Below are 17,647 nucleotides of genomic sequence, written 5' to 3' on the forward strand. Positions count from 1 at the left end.
ATCCTCGTGTGAGCAAGAGTTCCATGCAAAACAATACTCTTCAAGTCTGTCATCCCAAACATGGAGTTTTCACACATGAAAGGGAGTGCTGAAGGCTCACTTACTGGCTGAATGCTGAGGTGACTGAAGTACAGCGCACTTGAACATGGATGAGAGGGGAAAAGAGTCCAGGGGATTGCCAGGTGAAAATCTTTGGGAGAAGGGAGAAACTGGAGGAGGTGACTGGAAAGGATTTTGCCTCTGTGTGTGTCTGTATCACTGGATGGGAAATAAATAATGTATGGAGGCAAACTGTTTACACAACAGCATACAAACAGATATCATATAAATAAGCGAGCGTGCACACACACACAGAGGGGCTGCTATCCTCATATCCTCACTCCCTCAAGCCCCTCTCTTTTGCTGTCTGCATGAACATCTTTTGTCAAATTTTGCCCTCTGCCGACACAGGAGAGTAGCACAGCGCTGATCTCATTCAGTGGGACCAGTGATTCCATAATCCAGTGTAAGGACTCGGATCGAGCTTGACCATTCAAGCTATGATTTACCCAGCTGCATCCACCTGCATTGTGCTGGCTCAGGTCTCGAGACAGTTTTATTTCAGGACAAAAAATTATTTTTACCCAAAATTGAACTAGAATTAAGATCCCCTGCTCCAAGGAACAGGCAGGTTCCAGACAGAAATGAGGATGACTTCCAACAGATGTGTCCCTCCTCACTCTGCCTGCAGGCTTCAAGGGTCTTGTAAGACACCTCGCCGCAGCCCCCCAATAACCCGCACACTCTGTAAAGGCCCCAGTGCTGTCTGTCCTGTTCGTTAAGGACTGCCACGCTGCACACACAGCTTCACGGCATCTCCTTCCCTGCTTGCCCTGGCAGAGCTCTTCGCTCCATCACTTCCACAGCGTACGCTGGTGCACTGCCTTCCTCACCCTCACCAGACACGAGCAACCGGAGGTGCTGAAGCAAGAGGCAGTCCTCGTGTCACACAGACACTGGGTGAGGCCACCTGGGGACAGTACGAGGAAGGCAGCTGAAACTGTGGACAACACCAGGTGAAAAAAAGCTACTTTCTGGTGGATATTCAACTGTGGCACTTGGTGAAAGCTGAATGGTCCTAAGACAGGACATTATGGGTTGCCTCCAGAAAAAAACACTTCTGAACTTTTTATCATGATCATTTTTGTTGGGATCTGTATGTATACATGTACCTACCTATTACTTAAAAAAGGAAAAAATGTTGATTAAAGTTCATCTCATTGTATCTAGGACTATACTTTGAGAAGTGCAGCTCTCCATGTCCTTTCCCCCAAAACAATAAGGACAACTTCCACATGTATATGCAATAAAACTGTATTTTTGTGTGGTTTTGCCTTTTTTTTTTTTTTTTTTTAATACAGACATTTGTACACTTTCTTACAAAACTGCAGGTAACTACAACTTTTCTTAAATCATTTTTGGTCAGCAAGTACTGTAAAATCTTTGTGTGCAATTATCATGTATTTACAGGGCCTCATGTTAGTGATTTTCAATGATTATTACAATAATGTCACACACTCTCAACATAAGACATGGCTTAAGATAAATATATTAGTAAATAAATATTCTGAGAACATATTTCCATAAATGAAATGTGCTGCTATACATATACAGAATATATACAAGATGTCTTCTAGCTTTTAAAACATTTAAAAAAATGGTAATGAAGGAGAAAGAGCCCTTTGACCATATTACAAATCTTTACAGCAAATTTTATACAAAAAATTTTAAGTGCTATAACTTTAATTAAAAACATTTTAAATAGTGCCTCGTGAGCCAAACACAATGACAACTGTTCATATAAGTAGTAGAAAGGCATTTTGTTATAAAAACCATCTGTCGTGGCCAGCTAGCCTGTAAGTCTGTAGGACATACAGATAGCAGGGAATTAACTAAATGCTGAATATAAAACCAAACACAGAAACCAAGTGTGCGTTACCTCTGTGGTAAGGCCTGCAGAGACTGTTGTACTGGCAGAGATTTCCACAACGTGTGAATGAAATCAGTACATCCAGGAACACCGTAAGCCACAATATCCAAATTTCTTTTTTATAACCACGTTTCACCACAACATGCTGTGTAGTTAGAGAGTACAATGCATCTGAGGCAGCCTTAGACACTGCCTCACAAAACACCAAGCAGAGTAACCGAAGTAGTACACCATGGCTTGTACAATGCATTTGAGTGGAGGAAGGAGGCAGGTAAGAGTTGGAAAAAAACAAGCAAACAAACAAACAAACAAAAAACCCCAACCTTTAGTGTTTATTCTCCCAACACATACCACTTACTTAAGTCATTCAGAGAATGTCTAAGTTTTCAATAAGCTTTATACACAGAAAATGTGTTTATTGGAATTTTTATTTTAATCTTATATTCAGATATTGCCTTGCATTAATTCTCTGAAGAGCTGGATTTTGGTGTTTGTTCATTTAAAAAGATTTAATGTGTATTCTTTTAAATAGAATTATATTTTCCTAACTTACTGAGTACAGAAATTAAAAGTAAACAGATGAATGTATTTGTTATTTCTTAGATGTTTGCTCCTTTTAAAATGTTTCTTTTAGAACTATAAAGCAAACAGGTTAACTTTGCTGGTTCTCACAGTCAGCCCGGTGCTGTCAACGACATTGCTTTGGCAGAAAATTTAACACGAAATGTGTGTGTCTCTTAGTCTTTTAAGTGTCTCCAAAGTGTACTCAACTTTGGACAGATCTTTTCAGAAGACTGGCACCGTGGGCATTAAATAATCAGTTTCCCTTTAGGAGAATTCCAAAAAAAACACCAGACAGGATGACACTGTGTCCTCAGGCACATGCAGCATGACAGGCAATTTAAACCATGCTATGGTAGCCTCTTACTCAGAAGCTGCTGTTTCCACAGGAAACAATTGCTATCAGAAGTGACGACATATATTATCTCATGACAACAAACATCCCCACTAGTACAAGAACGGGAACAAAAGTATGTGCCCAGGCTAATGGGGTACAGAGAGCACTCTGTACACGCAAGAAAAACGAAGCGCAACTGGCTGGGCCCAACAAACCTTTGAAACAGATCCATCTGTGGAAGCTACATCAACCACAGCAAAGAAGAGAACAACGATTAAACCAAGCCCCTCACTTTCCCACACGCACAGAAGGTGACAAGCACTGCTTCCCTCAGGCACGCGTGCAGTCTGTAAGGAAACAGGACACCTTCTGACCTGTTTCCAAAATGAGCCACCCAAGCTGCAAGCACCCTCCAAGTTCTGTTTTCCTGCACATGCCAAGATTCCTCACAGCTGGAACAGGGGCTACAGGTGCCTGAAAAACCTCCTATGGAAGGGATGGTTCCTTACCTACAAAGGTATTACCCTTTCTAAGCACTGTCTCCGAGCTACTGTTTGAGGGAGGCGTCCCCAGCATTCTTCACCAGTCGGAAGATACAAGGAGGTCCATGGTTTAGCAGGAAGTGAGGATGAGAACATTCTGAGCTACCAGTTTCCCTACCCTCACTCTCTTAAAACTAATTATAATGGCAGGAAACCATTCCTAGCCGAATCATCAGAGCAGCATGAAAGGGGGAGGAAGGGAGAGGAGAAAGGAGACAGTCCAATGCTTCACCTCCCTCAAAACCACTCATATAACTTGCTGACTACTAGGTTTAGTCAGTATCTGAGCATCCACTCAGCAGCTGTATCCCTCTGGACTGCTGTATTTCAAGGTGCTATCTGGTTTCTAAGGCAGGTGTAGCCCTGAGCTTATCGAAGGCTGGACTCCCGTAAGTAGGAGATAACAGCATCTACACATAGCCTGGCTTATTTAACACACCGTGTTACCTCTCACCAAGAGCTGACACGGTCACTTCTAAAAAGAAAATATAAATAACACTTTGTTTTTAATATAGAAATGGCACTAGAGCTCAGAAATGCTCCACACCATGTCCCACCTGGGCTTTGCACAAAAATGGGAGGCCTGAAGGCTTCAGGCAAGATGGAGAAAGGAGACAATCAAACCGATGTGAACACAGAGGAAGTGGGGGAGGGACTTCTCCACATTACCACTTTTGTGTGTTTGTCAAAGCTTAAAAAAAATTAAAGTCCATGAGAATTTGGAGTCTCTGATAAGCTCCTCTTCTCCATCCGGGATCATCTGGACAGGTCTAGTCACCAATTTGGCTTCTCTCCAAGGGATGAGGTCCAGCACCTGAAGGATAAAGAAAACTAAGGAACACTGCATCTAGAATATTGCATCCGGTTTTGGGGTCCGCAGAACAAGACACTGACTGACTGGAGCGAGTTCAGCAGAGAGCCAGGATGCTCAGATGGCTGAAGCACTTGCCCGGCGAGAAGAGGCTGAGCAACTGGGGCTTGTTCAGCCTGCAGAAGAGAAGGTTTCAGGGGGTAGCCCCTAGCAGCTTTGCAATACCTACATGGAGGTTGTCACAACAATGGAGCCAGGGTCTTCACAGTGATGCATTCTGGACAAGAGGCAGGGAGCTGAAGGTGAGACATGAGATGCTCAGACTGGATGTAAGGAAAATCTGTTCACCATCCTGGCAGTCAAGCATGGGAACAAGGGCCCAGAGAGGAGGTGCACACTCTGTGTCCCTGGAGGTTGTCCCTGGAGGCTGTCATGGCCTGACCGGATAAACTTGGGTCTAATCTGACAAACTGAGTAACTTCTCTGAACACCCTTAAGAACAGCTCTGGCAAGGCAGGTAAGGAACACCTCTCGTGTCAGCGAGTGGTTCTTTTTTCCCCCCCTTGAGTATGTCCACAACAGAGACCTTCCCACATATTCTTCTACAGCAATTCCAAGTTTTTCACTCATTTTTTTTTATCCCTCAGCTTGTCTGTGCCCTCCTCTGGCCTTGCATACGTAGGCAGCTTGCCACAGCTGCCGTGACTGGCGCAGCGTCCCTGGCTGCAGGAGCTCAAATGGGGGCCTGGCACCAGCAGTCACTTTTTCCCATCCTCACAAAGGATATGAAAGCTCTCACAGGGTTAAACAGTAAACCGTCATCTTCTGTTCCTCTAGCTATGACCGAATGAGCACAGGTAACAAGACAGTAACATTTTTGGGCAAAGGATTAGTCAATAACCTGCTCTTATGCAAAGGATGTCAGCAACCTTTATGGCTGCAGGTACCTAGGAAGCTGGCAGCATTTCATACGCCAAGACAGAAAGGTAGTGAGTAATCAAAAAAAGCACACATATTACCTGTGGCCTTTGTAGTCGTCATCAGCTTCTGGGAGTTCAGAGTGGGACTGGGAAAGAGCATTCTGGCTTCCTCCTCCTGAGAGCAGTTCTGCCGCAGGAATGATGCTGCCTCGCAGCACACCTCCCTCTCGTCCTGTACCTCTCCTACACCTTGGCAGTGCAGGTAAGCGTCTAGCTCAGGTGTTCCATCCCAGGAACCACTGCCTCCCCTGTCAGTCCCTTGGCACTCTGTAGGTAGGATCAGCTCACAGTCTCTGTCTTCAGGAATTATGGGAATGCGTTGACCCACATCACATACACCCTTACAGCAGCTTGGCAAGGTGTCATCGGGAAGCGTGTACTGCACATTCACTGCATAGTCTTCTGTATAGCAGCCACCACCTCCACTGCCAAAGCTACCTGCTTCTCTTCATAGAAGCAGCAGGGCAACCCCTCGTATTTCACCCTATCTGTCCTATGCAAGTGGTCTGAGTTAATACTGTACAAGCCCGGGGTGTTCCCTGACTGTGGTTCTATTCCTGGGCCACACGTCCCCCAGAGTGGCGAGCTAAGGAAGAGTGCACTGCAGTCAGCTGTCCCGTTGCTAGGCTCCAGGGCAGAGTGCTGGAGTTCAAAGCAGCACGCGCATGCTTGCTCCATAAGTGGCCCTGCTATCTCTGGATTCTTCCAGTTCCTTTGAACATCCAAGGCAGCACCAGGAGTGGCCTCATGTCCTCCCTCTGAGGTAGTGCCATTTGGATCCCTGTGCTCTAGTGAGGAATTACTGCTATAGTTCATATCCATGCTGCAATTAGACAGTTGGTCCCCTGAGGAAGAAGCTGGCACAGGCCGGCAGTCAGGACCCACCAGACTGTGACCATGAGCTGGAAGCTCATCCTGGTGGGGGCCCTCCAAGAGAACAATTGCACCCCGGTTTGCACCACCAACCTCACCAGCTCGGCAAGGGCTCTTACTGCGGTAAACGTACGGGTCATAGTCACTGCTCAGAGAGCTGCGAAAGGTGGAGCAGCTCCCGTAAACCCCCTGGTTGCTGACCTCAGTGCAGTCAACCATGGAATCACTAGAGGAGCAGTGGCACTGGCCAGAACTGCTGCTGCTGCTGTCACTCCCAGGGCAGTCGGCCAAATATCCACTGCACACTGAACGATGACCATGATAGCAGCTGAAGCTGGAGGTGCTGCCACTCTCCAAGCGGGATGAGGGCACCACATGTACCACAGGAGGGAAAACCATGCTGCTACCAGGCTGGAAGGCACGGGAAGGACCCTTTGAGGAAACGCCAGCTGCAGGTTGTCCATCTTGCTCAGGGTAACTAAGGCCTTGGAAGTAGTAGTGCTGATACATGGTCTCATACTGGGAAAAGCACGCTGCTTTGGAAAAGTTGCGTCCACCAAATTTGGGTCTTCGGAAGTTGTGAGATGGAGAGTAAGCCCTATGCTCCAGGCTACAGTGATGTGTGTTTAAAGCATGGTCTAAATGAATAGGCTGGTAACTTCTGATATAGGCTGGGGACTGGGCTTGGTAGAGGCTCTGCTCACCACGTCGTTCAACTGTAAGTACTGTGATAGGGTTTCCGTGAGGGTCCATGCTTGTTCGAGTGGGATATGCTGTTATCTGGTTTGCTCTGTGCACTCGGCCTGGGTAATGGACAGGCAGAATCACCCTCTGCTGCCGGCTGCGGGCTGGGTTGATGGATTCCAGACAGACTGGACCTGCATTTCCCTTCTTCTGTTCTGAATGACAGAAATAAGAGTGGAGAAGTGGAAGGGAATTAAACAGAGTATATTTTATGCAAGAAAGAAGGATATTTTGTTCTGAATTTAGTTACATTATGCACACAATGGACTTTTTTTTTTAAAAAGCACCAACCTTTTACATGGAAGGAAAAATAATAAAACAAACAAAAGTCAAGAGCATCTGCCTGGAAGCCTTTGAAACACTCAATCTTATTTGCTTAAAAAGGAAAAGAAGTTATTTCAGACGCTGTTCTCATATATGCAAAACCTTTTGCCTATGCAGCTTTCCTGGTCGTGCAGAGTAAGAGCAAGGCTGGCAGTCACTGCTTAGAGTTTTCACTTTATGCATTATTTTACATAAATGTGTATTAATAGAAAACTTGTACAAGACAGAGGAAATGGGAGGAGTTGCCTTAAAATAAAGACTATGGGCTCTATAGAGATTTACAAACAGGCACAATTTCTGTTTCATCTTGTAAGCTATCAAGTCCAAAATGGACAACACAGCAGAGCATCTGTACGGCGGCACTTACCTATGATGTTATGGCGGCAGTGAGGGCAGGTATGATGCTGCAGCAGCCAAGGATCCACACATTTCTTGTGAAATCGGTGAGTGCAGGGAATGACACGCAGTTCCTACAGGAACAGAAGAAGGAACATAAAAAAGTACTCCTTCCTAATGAGTGAACTGTTCACAGTTTATTCCTGGATAGTCAACCTAACTACTAAATGGATCAATTCCCAGCCTCAAAGTGACAAGAAGGAAAAAAATGCCATCTATTCCAACGCAGCGAGAAGCACAACAGCTAGCGATCACCCGTCACTAAAAGAATAGTCTGCAGGCATATCAGATATATGCAGACATACTGCATTTCTTCAGGACACTTTTTGCTATGTGTCCCTATGACCTAACACCATGAAGCCCATCATTAAAGTTTTCCTTAATATATTAAATGAACTTTTAAGAAAAAAATCAGGTGCATATAATGATGTATCTTGACCACAACTACCAGCAATGGAAAACACTCAGGGAAAAGCAAAGACAACACAGTGTATATGATACTTTTTCCCTTGCCCAGCACTCTCATCCTTCAGCTATTATCTGTTCACAGGATTTCCTGAGCCTCCCTGATGAGATGCATCTGTGGGAACTGGCGGATGAAGTTGCTAAGCCACTATCCATCATATTTGAGAAGTTGTGGCTGTCTAGTGAAGTTCCTACTGACTGGAAAAGGGGATATATAAGCCCCATTTTTAAAACAGAAATAAGGAAGACCCAGGGAATTACAGGCCAGTCTTACCTCTGTGCCCAGGAGGATCACGGAGCAGATCCTCCTCGAAACTATGCTAAGGCACATGGAAAATAAGGAGGTGATTGGTGACAACCAGCATGGCTTCACTGAGGGCAAAGTGTGCCTGACAACTTTGGTGGCCTTCTATGACAGGGCCACAGCTTTGATGGATAAGGGAAGAGCAACTGACATCATCTACCTGGACTTGTGCAAAGTGTTTGACACTGTCCTGCACAACATCCTCTTCTCTAAATTGGAGAAACATGGATTTGATGGACGGACCACTCAATGGACAAGAATTGGCTGGATGGCCGCACTCAAAGAGTTGTGGTCAATGGCTCAATGTCCAAGAGGAGACCGGTGACGAGTGGCGTTCCGCATGGGTTGGTATGGGGACGGGTGCTGTTTAACATCTTTGTTGGTGACACGGGCAGTGGGATCCAGTGCACCCTCAGCAGGTTTGCTGATGACACCAAGCTGTGTGGTGTGGTGACACGCTGGAGGGAAGGGATGGCATCCAGAGGGACCTGGACAGGCTGGAGAGGTGCAACCGTGCCAACCTCATGGAGTTCAACAAGGCCAAGGGCAAGGTCCTGCACGTGGTTCAGGGCAATCCCAAGCACAAATGCAGACTGGGAGAGGAATGGATGGAGAGCAGCCCTGAGGAGAAGGACTTGGGGGTGCTAGTGGATGAAATACTGAACGTGCCCCGGCAATGTGTGCTGGCAGCCCAGAAACAACCCATGTCCTGGGTGCCATCCCCAGCAGCGTGAGCAGCAGGGTGAGGGAGGGGATTGTCCCCCTCTGCTCCACTCTGCTGAGACCCCCCCTGCAGTGCTGCATCCAGCTCTGGGGTCCTCCGCACAGGACAGACACGGAGCTGTTGGAGCAGGGTCAGAGGAGGCCACAGAGATGGTGTGAGGCTGGAGCAGCTCCCGTGCGAGGACAGGCTGAGAGAGTTGGGGGGGTGCAGAAGGCTTTCTGGGGACCTTCGAGCACCTTCTAGTGCTGAAAGGGGGCTACAGGAGAGATGGGGGGGCTCTGGATCAGGGGTGTAGGAATAGGATGAGGGTAACGGTTTTAAGCTGAAAAAGGGGAGATTAAATTGGATATGAGGGAGAAATTTTTCCCTGTGCGGGGGGTGAGGCAGTGGCCCAGGGTGCCCAGAGAAGCTGTGGATGCCCCATCCCTGGAGGGGTTCAAGGCCAGGCTGGATGAGGCTTTGGGCAACCTGGGCTAGTGGGAGGGGTCCCTGCCCATGGCAGAGGGTGGAACTTGATGATCTTTAAGGCCCTTGCAACCCAAACCATTCTGTGATTCTATCATATCTACCAGTTCAGAAACCCACAACAGATCCTTCTTCCAAGTACTGTTTAAGTCTCCCCGTGAGCTCAGGTTTTGAATTTGTAACATGCTTGGCAAGAAGTGCCACAGGGCTACTACCTGCTGGTGGAGAAACACTACATTTTGATTCAGATTGGATCCTAGCAGTTTCATTTAATTACACCCAATCTTGTACTGGAAAAAAATTAATGTCTGATTCCTGTTCATGCTCTCCATTCACGATTTTGTACTCCCTCCGCCCCCATGTAATCTAGGAATAAGCAGTCCTAGCCCACTCAGTCATTTTTTGTACAAAAGCCATTCCAAATCTTTCATCACTTTGTGATTACCCTTTTCTGAAGCACCTTCATTTCCAACATACCTTTTGTGAAACAAGATCAGAAGTGCACACAGTACTCAATATGAGAGCATGACTGAACTTACACAGTGGTGTAATTGTCTTCTGTTCAGTTCTCTAGACTTCCCCTTCTCATTTCTAACATCTGATTTGCCTTTTTTGTCTGCCACAAAGCACCAATCTGCTTTCACAAAGCTATCTAAAATAGCTTCAAGATCTTGCTCCTGAACAGTAATGCTGGCCTCACTACCCATCACTAATGCGTGTGAAGCTCCTCCCCATGTATATCACTTCATGCTGAAGTTCATGCATCAATTTCCTGTCCAGTCAGTTTTGTACAGCCCTTTTGAAGTTCTTGTCTGCCTTCATCCTTGCTACTCTAAATAATTTCCCATCAGCTAACTTCATTAAGTTTCTCTTTGTAGTTTGTAGCACCCAAATACCACAGCCCGTATTTTCTATTGCCTTAAAAATTATAAATCTTTTATGATTAATTTCAAAACAAAATGTCCTCAAGTAATTTTTTATATAGAAGTTTAAAACTGTGACTATTGACTGCCTCTGTTCTAAGGAGCCTATTTTCTATTTCATCCTTTCATTGCTTCCTCTGGGTAGAACTGCATCACAGAAGGCAAGCACTGACATCAGAGCAGCGATGATAACTGAGGAATCAAAAAACAGTTCCCGAACCTCTTGGCATCTCCTCCTTCTCCCCTGGTTTCCCAGCAGTGCTGTGTACCTGACATTTTAAAGACATGGTGCCATCAAAGCAAAACACAAAATGTATCCCTTATCTCCAACAGAGCTTGCATGTGTCATCACCTCAACACACAATTTGCCAAAAATACCTGGAGAACTAAATGTTGAGGTAACCCTGACTTCTTTACAAGTTCTTCCTCAGGAAAGCAACTTGATGGAGGTAAAAACTTGCAGAATGAGATCCCTCACCTCGCACTTCGTAGTATGGGGAAAAGCCCTTGAAATTTCTTTGGGAGATGCGGAACGTAGTTGAGGCTGAGCTGGCTACCCAATGCAACCAGTCTGGCAAGCAGCACTACCTCAGTACACAATGTACCCGACATCCAGCTGCGTACCACAGTACTAAAATAAACCATCTGCATTCTCAGCCCATGCTGAAGAAACCATTTTTCCCTTTACCTCCCCATCAATGTACTTCTCCAAGCAGATGGCACAGTCAGAGGTGGAGCTGCTGCTGAGTGTGTCCAGTGCTCCACAGCTACCTTCCCGGTGTCCCTTACTTTTGGACTTAAACTTCCTGGTCTCCATTTTTTCCAGTGCTTGAACTGCAAGCCTGTTCATGGAATTCTACAACAGAAGAAAGAAAAAAAAAAAAAAAAAGAAAAAGGAAAACAAAAAGGTAATGCTGCTGCATAATGGACTATAGCAGAGGAACACCACAATTTTCAATCTCAATATTCTCTCCACAATACAGCAACAAGAGCTTGGACTTCTTTAGAAGTACACCAGTGCTACTGATAATCAACTTTTGAACAACCAGAAATGTTCCTCCTTCCCAATGGCTAAATGGACTGCTTCTGTACTCTTTCCATTTCAGGATTTAACTGAATGAACATCACAGGTCATCGCAGATCCCCTTTAAAGACATTTCCAAATTTTTCCTACATCCACGGATAAAACCCTTTCCACAAAGATGGCTATTCTAAGTCAGTGTCTGACATTTCCAAAAGTAGTGAGCAAGTTCTAGGACAAAGTAAGAGAAGCTAACTTTCAGCATTCAGTGAATATCCCATTACTGCTCTTACCTGACTACGTCGCTGTTTCAGTTTGATCTTGACAAGAAGAATGAGGCAAACAAGAGACACAACCACAAAGAAGGCTAGGAAAATTCCCATATCGAAGTACTCAGTGGGTTGCTTAAAAATTAAAACAAAAATATTACTTTTTCTATTTCTATTACTATTTATTTAGATCATACTCATCTATTATCCCCTTCTCTTCTCTACTTTCTCAATGGTCATTGTCAAATGTACACAGTCACAACAGCAAAAGTTGAAGTACACACTGTTCTGTTCATTAACTAGGATTCCGTGAGACAAAACCTGGGTTTCACTGCAAGTAAATGAAATACATAGATTGCCAGGCACAAGATGCCAGAGTTGCGGTGTCTCTGAACTGATCCCACTAAACCCAGGTTTTTTAACTGAGTGAATTTTCATGATTTTTTGTTTTGTTTGTATACTTGAGTGAGTGAAAATCAACACCTGAATTTTCAGCAAATGGTCCACTTCTCAAAGACATTTATTGACAGAAGAATTCTACAAAAATACAACAAAACCAAAGTGGTAACTCGGACGTGGATGACCTCTAGCTTTGTTCTTCTCCTGTAAACTACATGTAGAGAGTGCCCAAGCAAAACTCTAGAAAATCTATTTTATGTTACAAGTATCAGAGATCAAGTAATTAACCCATGTTTAAAATACAACACAGAATTATTAGTTAACACAGGGCAGACTACCTTACAAATTGCTCCTACCAGGAGTGTGCAATAATTAATTAAAGTTATGTAATTAAGAAAAACTTCTGTTATACAAAATGTTTAGCCATTTATATATTCAAAAGCATCCTTATGAAAGACAGCAGATGCCACATTATGGATTCCATGCTTACAACAAGCGTAGCTCTTTGTCCACAGTGCTGCTGCTCAATTTCTTTAGGTCAACAGAATTTCACATGTATTAATGCTCACAGGGAGCATCAAAACATCTTCACACTCAGTGCAGTTAGCAAGCACTGCATGAAGTAACAGCTGTGTAATACCTAGATAAAGTTTCTTAAAGTCTCACCCGTGGGGGGCGATGCTGAATCCTTGCTCGTGCCACTTTCTGCTTGTTAACTATGTTCATTAACTTGACAGCATCAGCACCCTTCACATACACCACTGGTCTCTTCAGAGGGTCCTCTGAGCCCTGGTTCAGCTGGAACAAAAAAACAATCAACTCAAAACGTATGTTTCAGGTGAACTACCTCTCTTTCAGACACTGGAGAGAAGAGTAAAAGAATATGAATGTGGAATTAATTCAAGCACCAGTTGTTCTCTTCTAGCATAGACCTTCACCTAAGTATTTAATTCAGGTTTAACACTGTGGAAGTTTCGACTTAGGTTTTTTGTTGTGTTTTTTTTTTTTTTAAGCAAATGTTATTTCTGAACAGCTGCTTTAACTTAATTGCATTATGTGCCACTGCATCTATTAATACCGTAATAAACTGAACCTCATAATGAAGAAAAATCTGTACATTCCAAAAAAAAAAAAAAGGCCTTGCTACATTTTCTGAACCTTTTTTTATTTCAACCTCGTAGTTGTATTATTCACATACAAATTTATTTGGCTTTCTGAACAATCTTACGTCAGAGTCCGGTCTTTCAGGCTCTTTGTACCTAGCCAATTTATTGAAGTCTGTAATTTCTGCTGTTTAACTCAGCAAACTCATTCAAATAGTTATTTGGGTTCTAGCAACCACTAAACCTATTGATTACAGGATAAGGTCCTCAAAGACTACAGCATATGACCAGATAGCTTAATTCACCCTGAAACTTCTTTCCAGGTTCAGCGAAGTTTTTTGAAAGGCCAAATCATGAAATCAGAAAATAATGTGGGTGGGAAGGCACCCCATAGGTCCAACCTCCCGGTCAAGGCAGGGTCCACTATAACATCAGACCAGGCTGCTCAGGGCTTTCTCCAGTCAGATGTGGAAAACCTTCAAGTGTGGAGACTGCATAACTTTTCTGGCCAAAAAATCCAGAAAAACAATCTGCTGATCTACACACCAGAGAGGGGAATAACAAGGCAAGATAATTTTTCTGTTAAAAAATGGCACCAGCATAGTAAATTCATACAGCTTATTCTGATCCACAAGAAAAATCCTCGTATAGAGGCTGGCTGACACAAAATGAGCAAGGCAACTGGAAGCAGATGGAAACGGTACACGGGAAAGGAATGAGATGACAGGAGTGCAAGCAAACTGAAGAAGAGTAGCATATGGCCGAGACACCATATTTACACTGTTGATATCTGCCTGTTGTTTCTGGCTAAAACATAGAAATTACCAACTGACTGGTTTACCACCCTGGTTACAAAGTACTCTACTTAATCTGTCCAGATGATGGTGACCAGTTTCACTGAGACTTTAAAACAGATTCTTCTTAGTATTTGACTGGGCTTCTGAGAACACTGATCAAGCTATTTTAAAGACAGATGCCTTCTGAAGAGCTAAAAACTAGCTGAAGTACTTGAAGCCAACCCAGGGATCCTATATGCCTACAAGGCTTGCTGGCCTAAGGCCAAATACAATCACTGTCCCTATGTTCACAGCTTTTTCTCAAGCTTTCTTATGCAAGAAGGCATTCACCTGATTCCTCAGTAGCTTCTGCACACTGACAGACTTTTGCTAAACAAGATGCTCTCGGTGCTGTTACTCCTCTTCAAACTATGCAAAAGTAAAACTAAGCAGCAAGTCACATTTCACAGAGCACTTCTAAAAACAAGAAGTTTAATTCTTGGTCTACAGCAAAAGACACTCAGATCAATGGGAAAAAAACCCACAAAGTCTGCATGTAAAGCCCTTTCACTTGTAACAACTCTGCTACCAAAATGTCTGAGGACAACTCTTTTTGTCAGGCCTGCTTCCCGTTTCTGTTCACTAACTGACAGGAAGGATCGCCTTTTGTAACACTCCCCTCCTCTGTTTCAAAGCACTCTCCCTCAGTTGTTCTATTGCTTGATAACAAGCATACCTGGGAAAGCTTCCCAAACAGCTCCCCTCAGTGTCTTAGGATACTTCCATTTGAATCAAAGATACTCCAGATTAACTCACGCCAGCTTTTCCTCCATTATTATCCATCTGGCATTGTCGCCCACAACTGCTTTGTGAGTGACAAAATTTTAAAGACAAGTTAATTAGTATCCCCTGATATCAAGGGTTCTGAAGACTTTGGCTGAGAATCAAAATGCATGGAACACAAGTGTCCAGAGCAGCACGAGAAGGGAGCCAATCAAGTCCTCTTACGCTTGGAGTATGAAAGTCTCATTCCTCTCCTGCTTGTGAGTGCTTGCACAGGCTGCTGCTCTGTCCTGTAACACAGTCTACTTTGTCAGCTACTGAGCTAAGCCACCTCCTTCCATTTTACTGGTACACCCCAAATATTCAAATGTTCACCAGACTAGCTTCCCAGCTACTGGGGACAGTTGCACCCAGTTTATTATCAAGACTCAAGGACGGACAGCCGCTGCTGGTAAAGGGAAGAGAGCAAGAGGCAGTAACCCAGCTTCTCAAGTTCAGAGCAAGGTGGCTGAGAGTAACTGGAAACTGTAATAATACAGAGGAAAAATTGGGAAAAGACAGATTACATTTTGTGCAGATATTTTTCTGTGTATAAAAGGGTAAAAAACATCCCTGAGAATGTTTGCAAGATCAAGGCTTTAGCCTTGATGCGCATGCAGAGTGCAGTTCTCAAAGCCTCCATTGCAGGCGGTCTGCAGCCTTTGTCCCACAGATGCTTATTTCAGAATTAAAGCCAGCGTTTTAAAATGTAAACACTGATGGTCTCTCTTTTCCCCAAAAAATTCAGGCTGCACTTGAAAACATTCAGCTTCACTTGTTTCTGTTGTATCAGAAACAGCAGTTTTGTTTCAAGACAAAACAAACTAGACCAAATACAGACAATTTTTGCATTTGTTATGTTTCTTCTCTCTACTCAACTCAGAATTGTAAGGATCTTGTCAAAGCATTTCACAGAGCTATTACCTCACCCACTTCAAATGAAAAGATGGCAGGTGTACCGAGACCCCTTAAAAAAAGAAAATAAACCGTTCTTGTCCACAAAATCTGTAGGCCAGAAATCATCAGCTGTAAACAAGAAATAAATGTTTAGAAGTTTTGCAAGAATCTTGTTTAGAATCAGGTTTGAAAGACATTTTTCTACCTCAAAAATAGCAGCTGCTCAACAATTCTGTCCATCACAAGCTGGGTAGGGCCAAACACCCTGTGTTTTGTGCACAGAGCTGGGCAAAGAAAACCTCCTTTGTGACTTTTTGGGCCACAAAAAATTTGCTTCCATCCTTTCTCAAAACCTCAGTCCCAGACCTGGATTCTGGATTCTAGCAAAGGCTAGAAGAAACGTAAGTCACCAAACTTTTCTCTTTCTAACACATTCTCAACACCTCCATTGCTTCTTGCCTGCCAGAAGATGAGCACGAAAACCACAGCACCATGTTACCCAGGGTCAGTACTTGCATGTCTTAAGTAACGTAGGTGTGCCCTGAGACCCAAAGCCCTCAAGTCTTGTCTCAGCAACCCTAAAAGAAACCAACAGAGGCTGTAATAAAACTAGGCTCCCTTCTTCATACCTGATCAATGGCATCTGGGTTTTCAGAAACATCAAAGATGACCGCTGTGGCTCCTCGCTGTACTGCTCGTTTTGCCTGCAATAAGAAAGACAGCATCCTCAGTCCCACCCCAAAAGATGACTTCTTACCTCAGAAATTACTCCCTCTCCTCATCTCCAGATAGTAAACTTAACATTTTGTGTTTCTGTGTAGCTAAAACAAATGACAGAGTAATTACAAGCACTGGAGTTCCTGAACCAGCAGGGAATGTAACTAAACTTCACTACAGCTTCTACAATCTCTCTACCCCTTCCTCTCAAACTTCTCCAACAAGCTTTTAAAGGAATTCAGATGTGATGTAAACCCTCTAAAGACTTTAAATACAATAATTTAATTTTTTTTTTTTCTCCCTGTTACTTGGAAGCACCATTAAAAACAATCTTCCCTATTATTTCAGGTGGAGAAACAAGCTCATTAGTGTAGAAAATAAAGGTGGATCAAAGTCTTCACACCTTTTCAGTGTCATTCTCACAGTCATGACAAACTCTAGCATATCACAATCCTTGCAAAAAAGTGCCTCAGAAAATACTGCTCTTTCTGACCATTAGAGGTCAGAACTGTTGCATATAACACTTCTTATGCAGGTAAGATCAGATGTACTTAAGTGCACTGCTTTTCTTCAAATAGGCAGTCCAAACCTGGAGTTACCAACAGCACAGAGGAGGCATTAGAACATACCAAAATCCTCTGAGGCAGAGAAAACAGTTATTTTAACGACCGAGGCTAAGTGAGGGTATTTTTGCCAGTTTCTGCCGCTGTGCCTCTGTACGTTCTGTTCAAATGTTGCTCAATGCCTCCATAGAGCAAATATTCCCACTAACTTTCCAAAGCTGCTACCGCCTTTGCTGGATGCAGAATGCAAGCAACTGTCCAGGTGATGACAGCTGTGACCATGGCAGTACGAAACAAGAGGACACCGGCTCTTCGTGGAGACTAGCAGAACCTCAACTTAGATTGAGATACAAAAGAAACATACAAAAGTGATAAATTATGAAATATTACTGTTTCTCAAGAAGAACGTTGGCCAGCACACAAATATTAGCCTCAACACTTAAAGGTCACTTTCTTTGCTGTTCTTAAATTTTGTTTTTATTTTAGATCAATCAAGCCCATCACCAGACAGTGCATGAGGGAAACTAACTCCCAAATGGGGTGTCTTTCTCAGCCCAGCACATATTTGCCCCCTTTGAAGTCAACACACCTGGCTAATCACTAATAGCTGTTGGGGAGAGAAAGTTAAAAGGAATCCACTCCACATTCTCCACTCAGGGGCC

The 17,647-nt window shown here is 43.9% G+C and overlaps 1 protein-coding gene across 1 annotated transcript; it reads right to left on the bottom strand.

The window, feature by feature from the left end:
- Nucleotides 1-4,179: 4,179 nt before the first annotated feature.
- LOC104469702 (E3 ubiquitin-protein ligase ZNRF3-like) lies at nt 4,180-16,430 on the bottom strand. The gene is given in 8 exon segments (XM_010084304.1): nt 4,180-4,223; nt 5,240-5,632; nt 5,635-6,972; nt 7,509-7,611; nt 11,107-11,274; nt 11,733-11,843; nt 12,774-12,905; nt 16,335-16,430. Coding segments are annotated over 8 exon segments (2,385 nt in total).
- Nucleotides 16,431-17,647: the final 1,217 nt, after the last annotated feature.

This window comes from Pterocles gutturalis, unplaced genomic scaffold (genome assembly GCF_000699245.1).
Source record: "Pterocles gutturalis isolate BGI_N339 unplaced genomic scaffold, ASM69924v1 scaffold39430, whole genome shotgun sequence".
Classification (NCBI taxonomy): Eukaryota; Metazoa; Chordata; class Aves; order Pterocliformes; family Pteroclidae; genus Pterocles; species Pterocles gutturalis.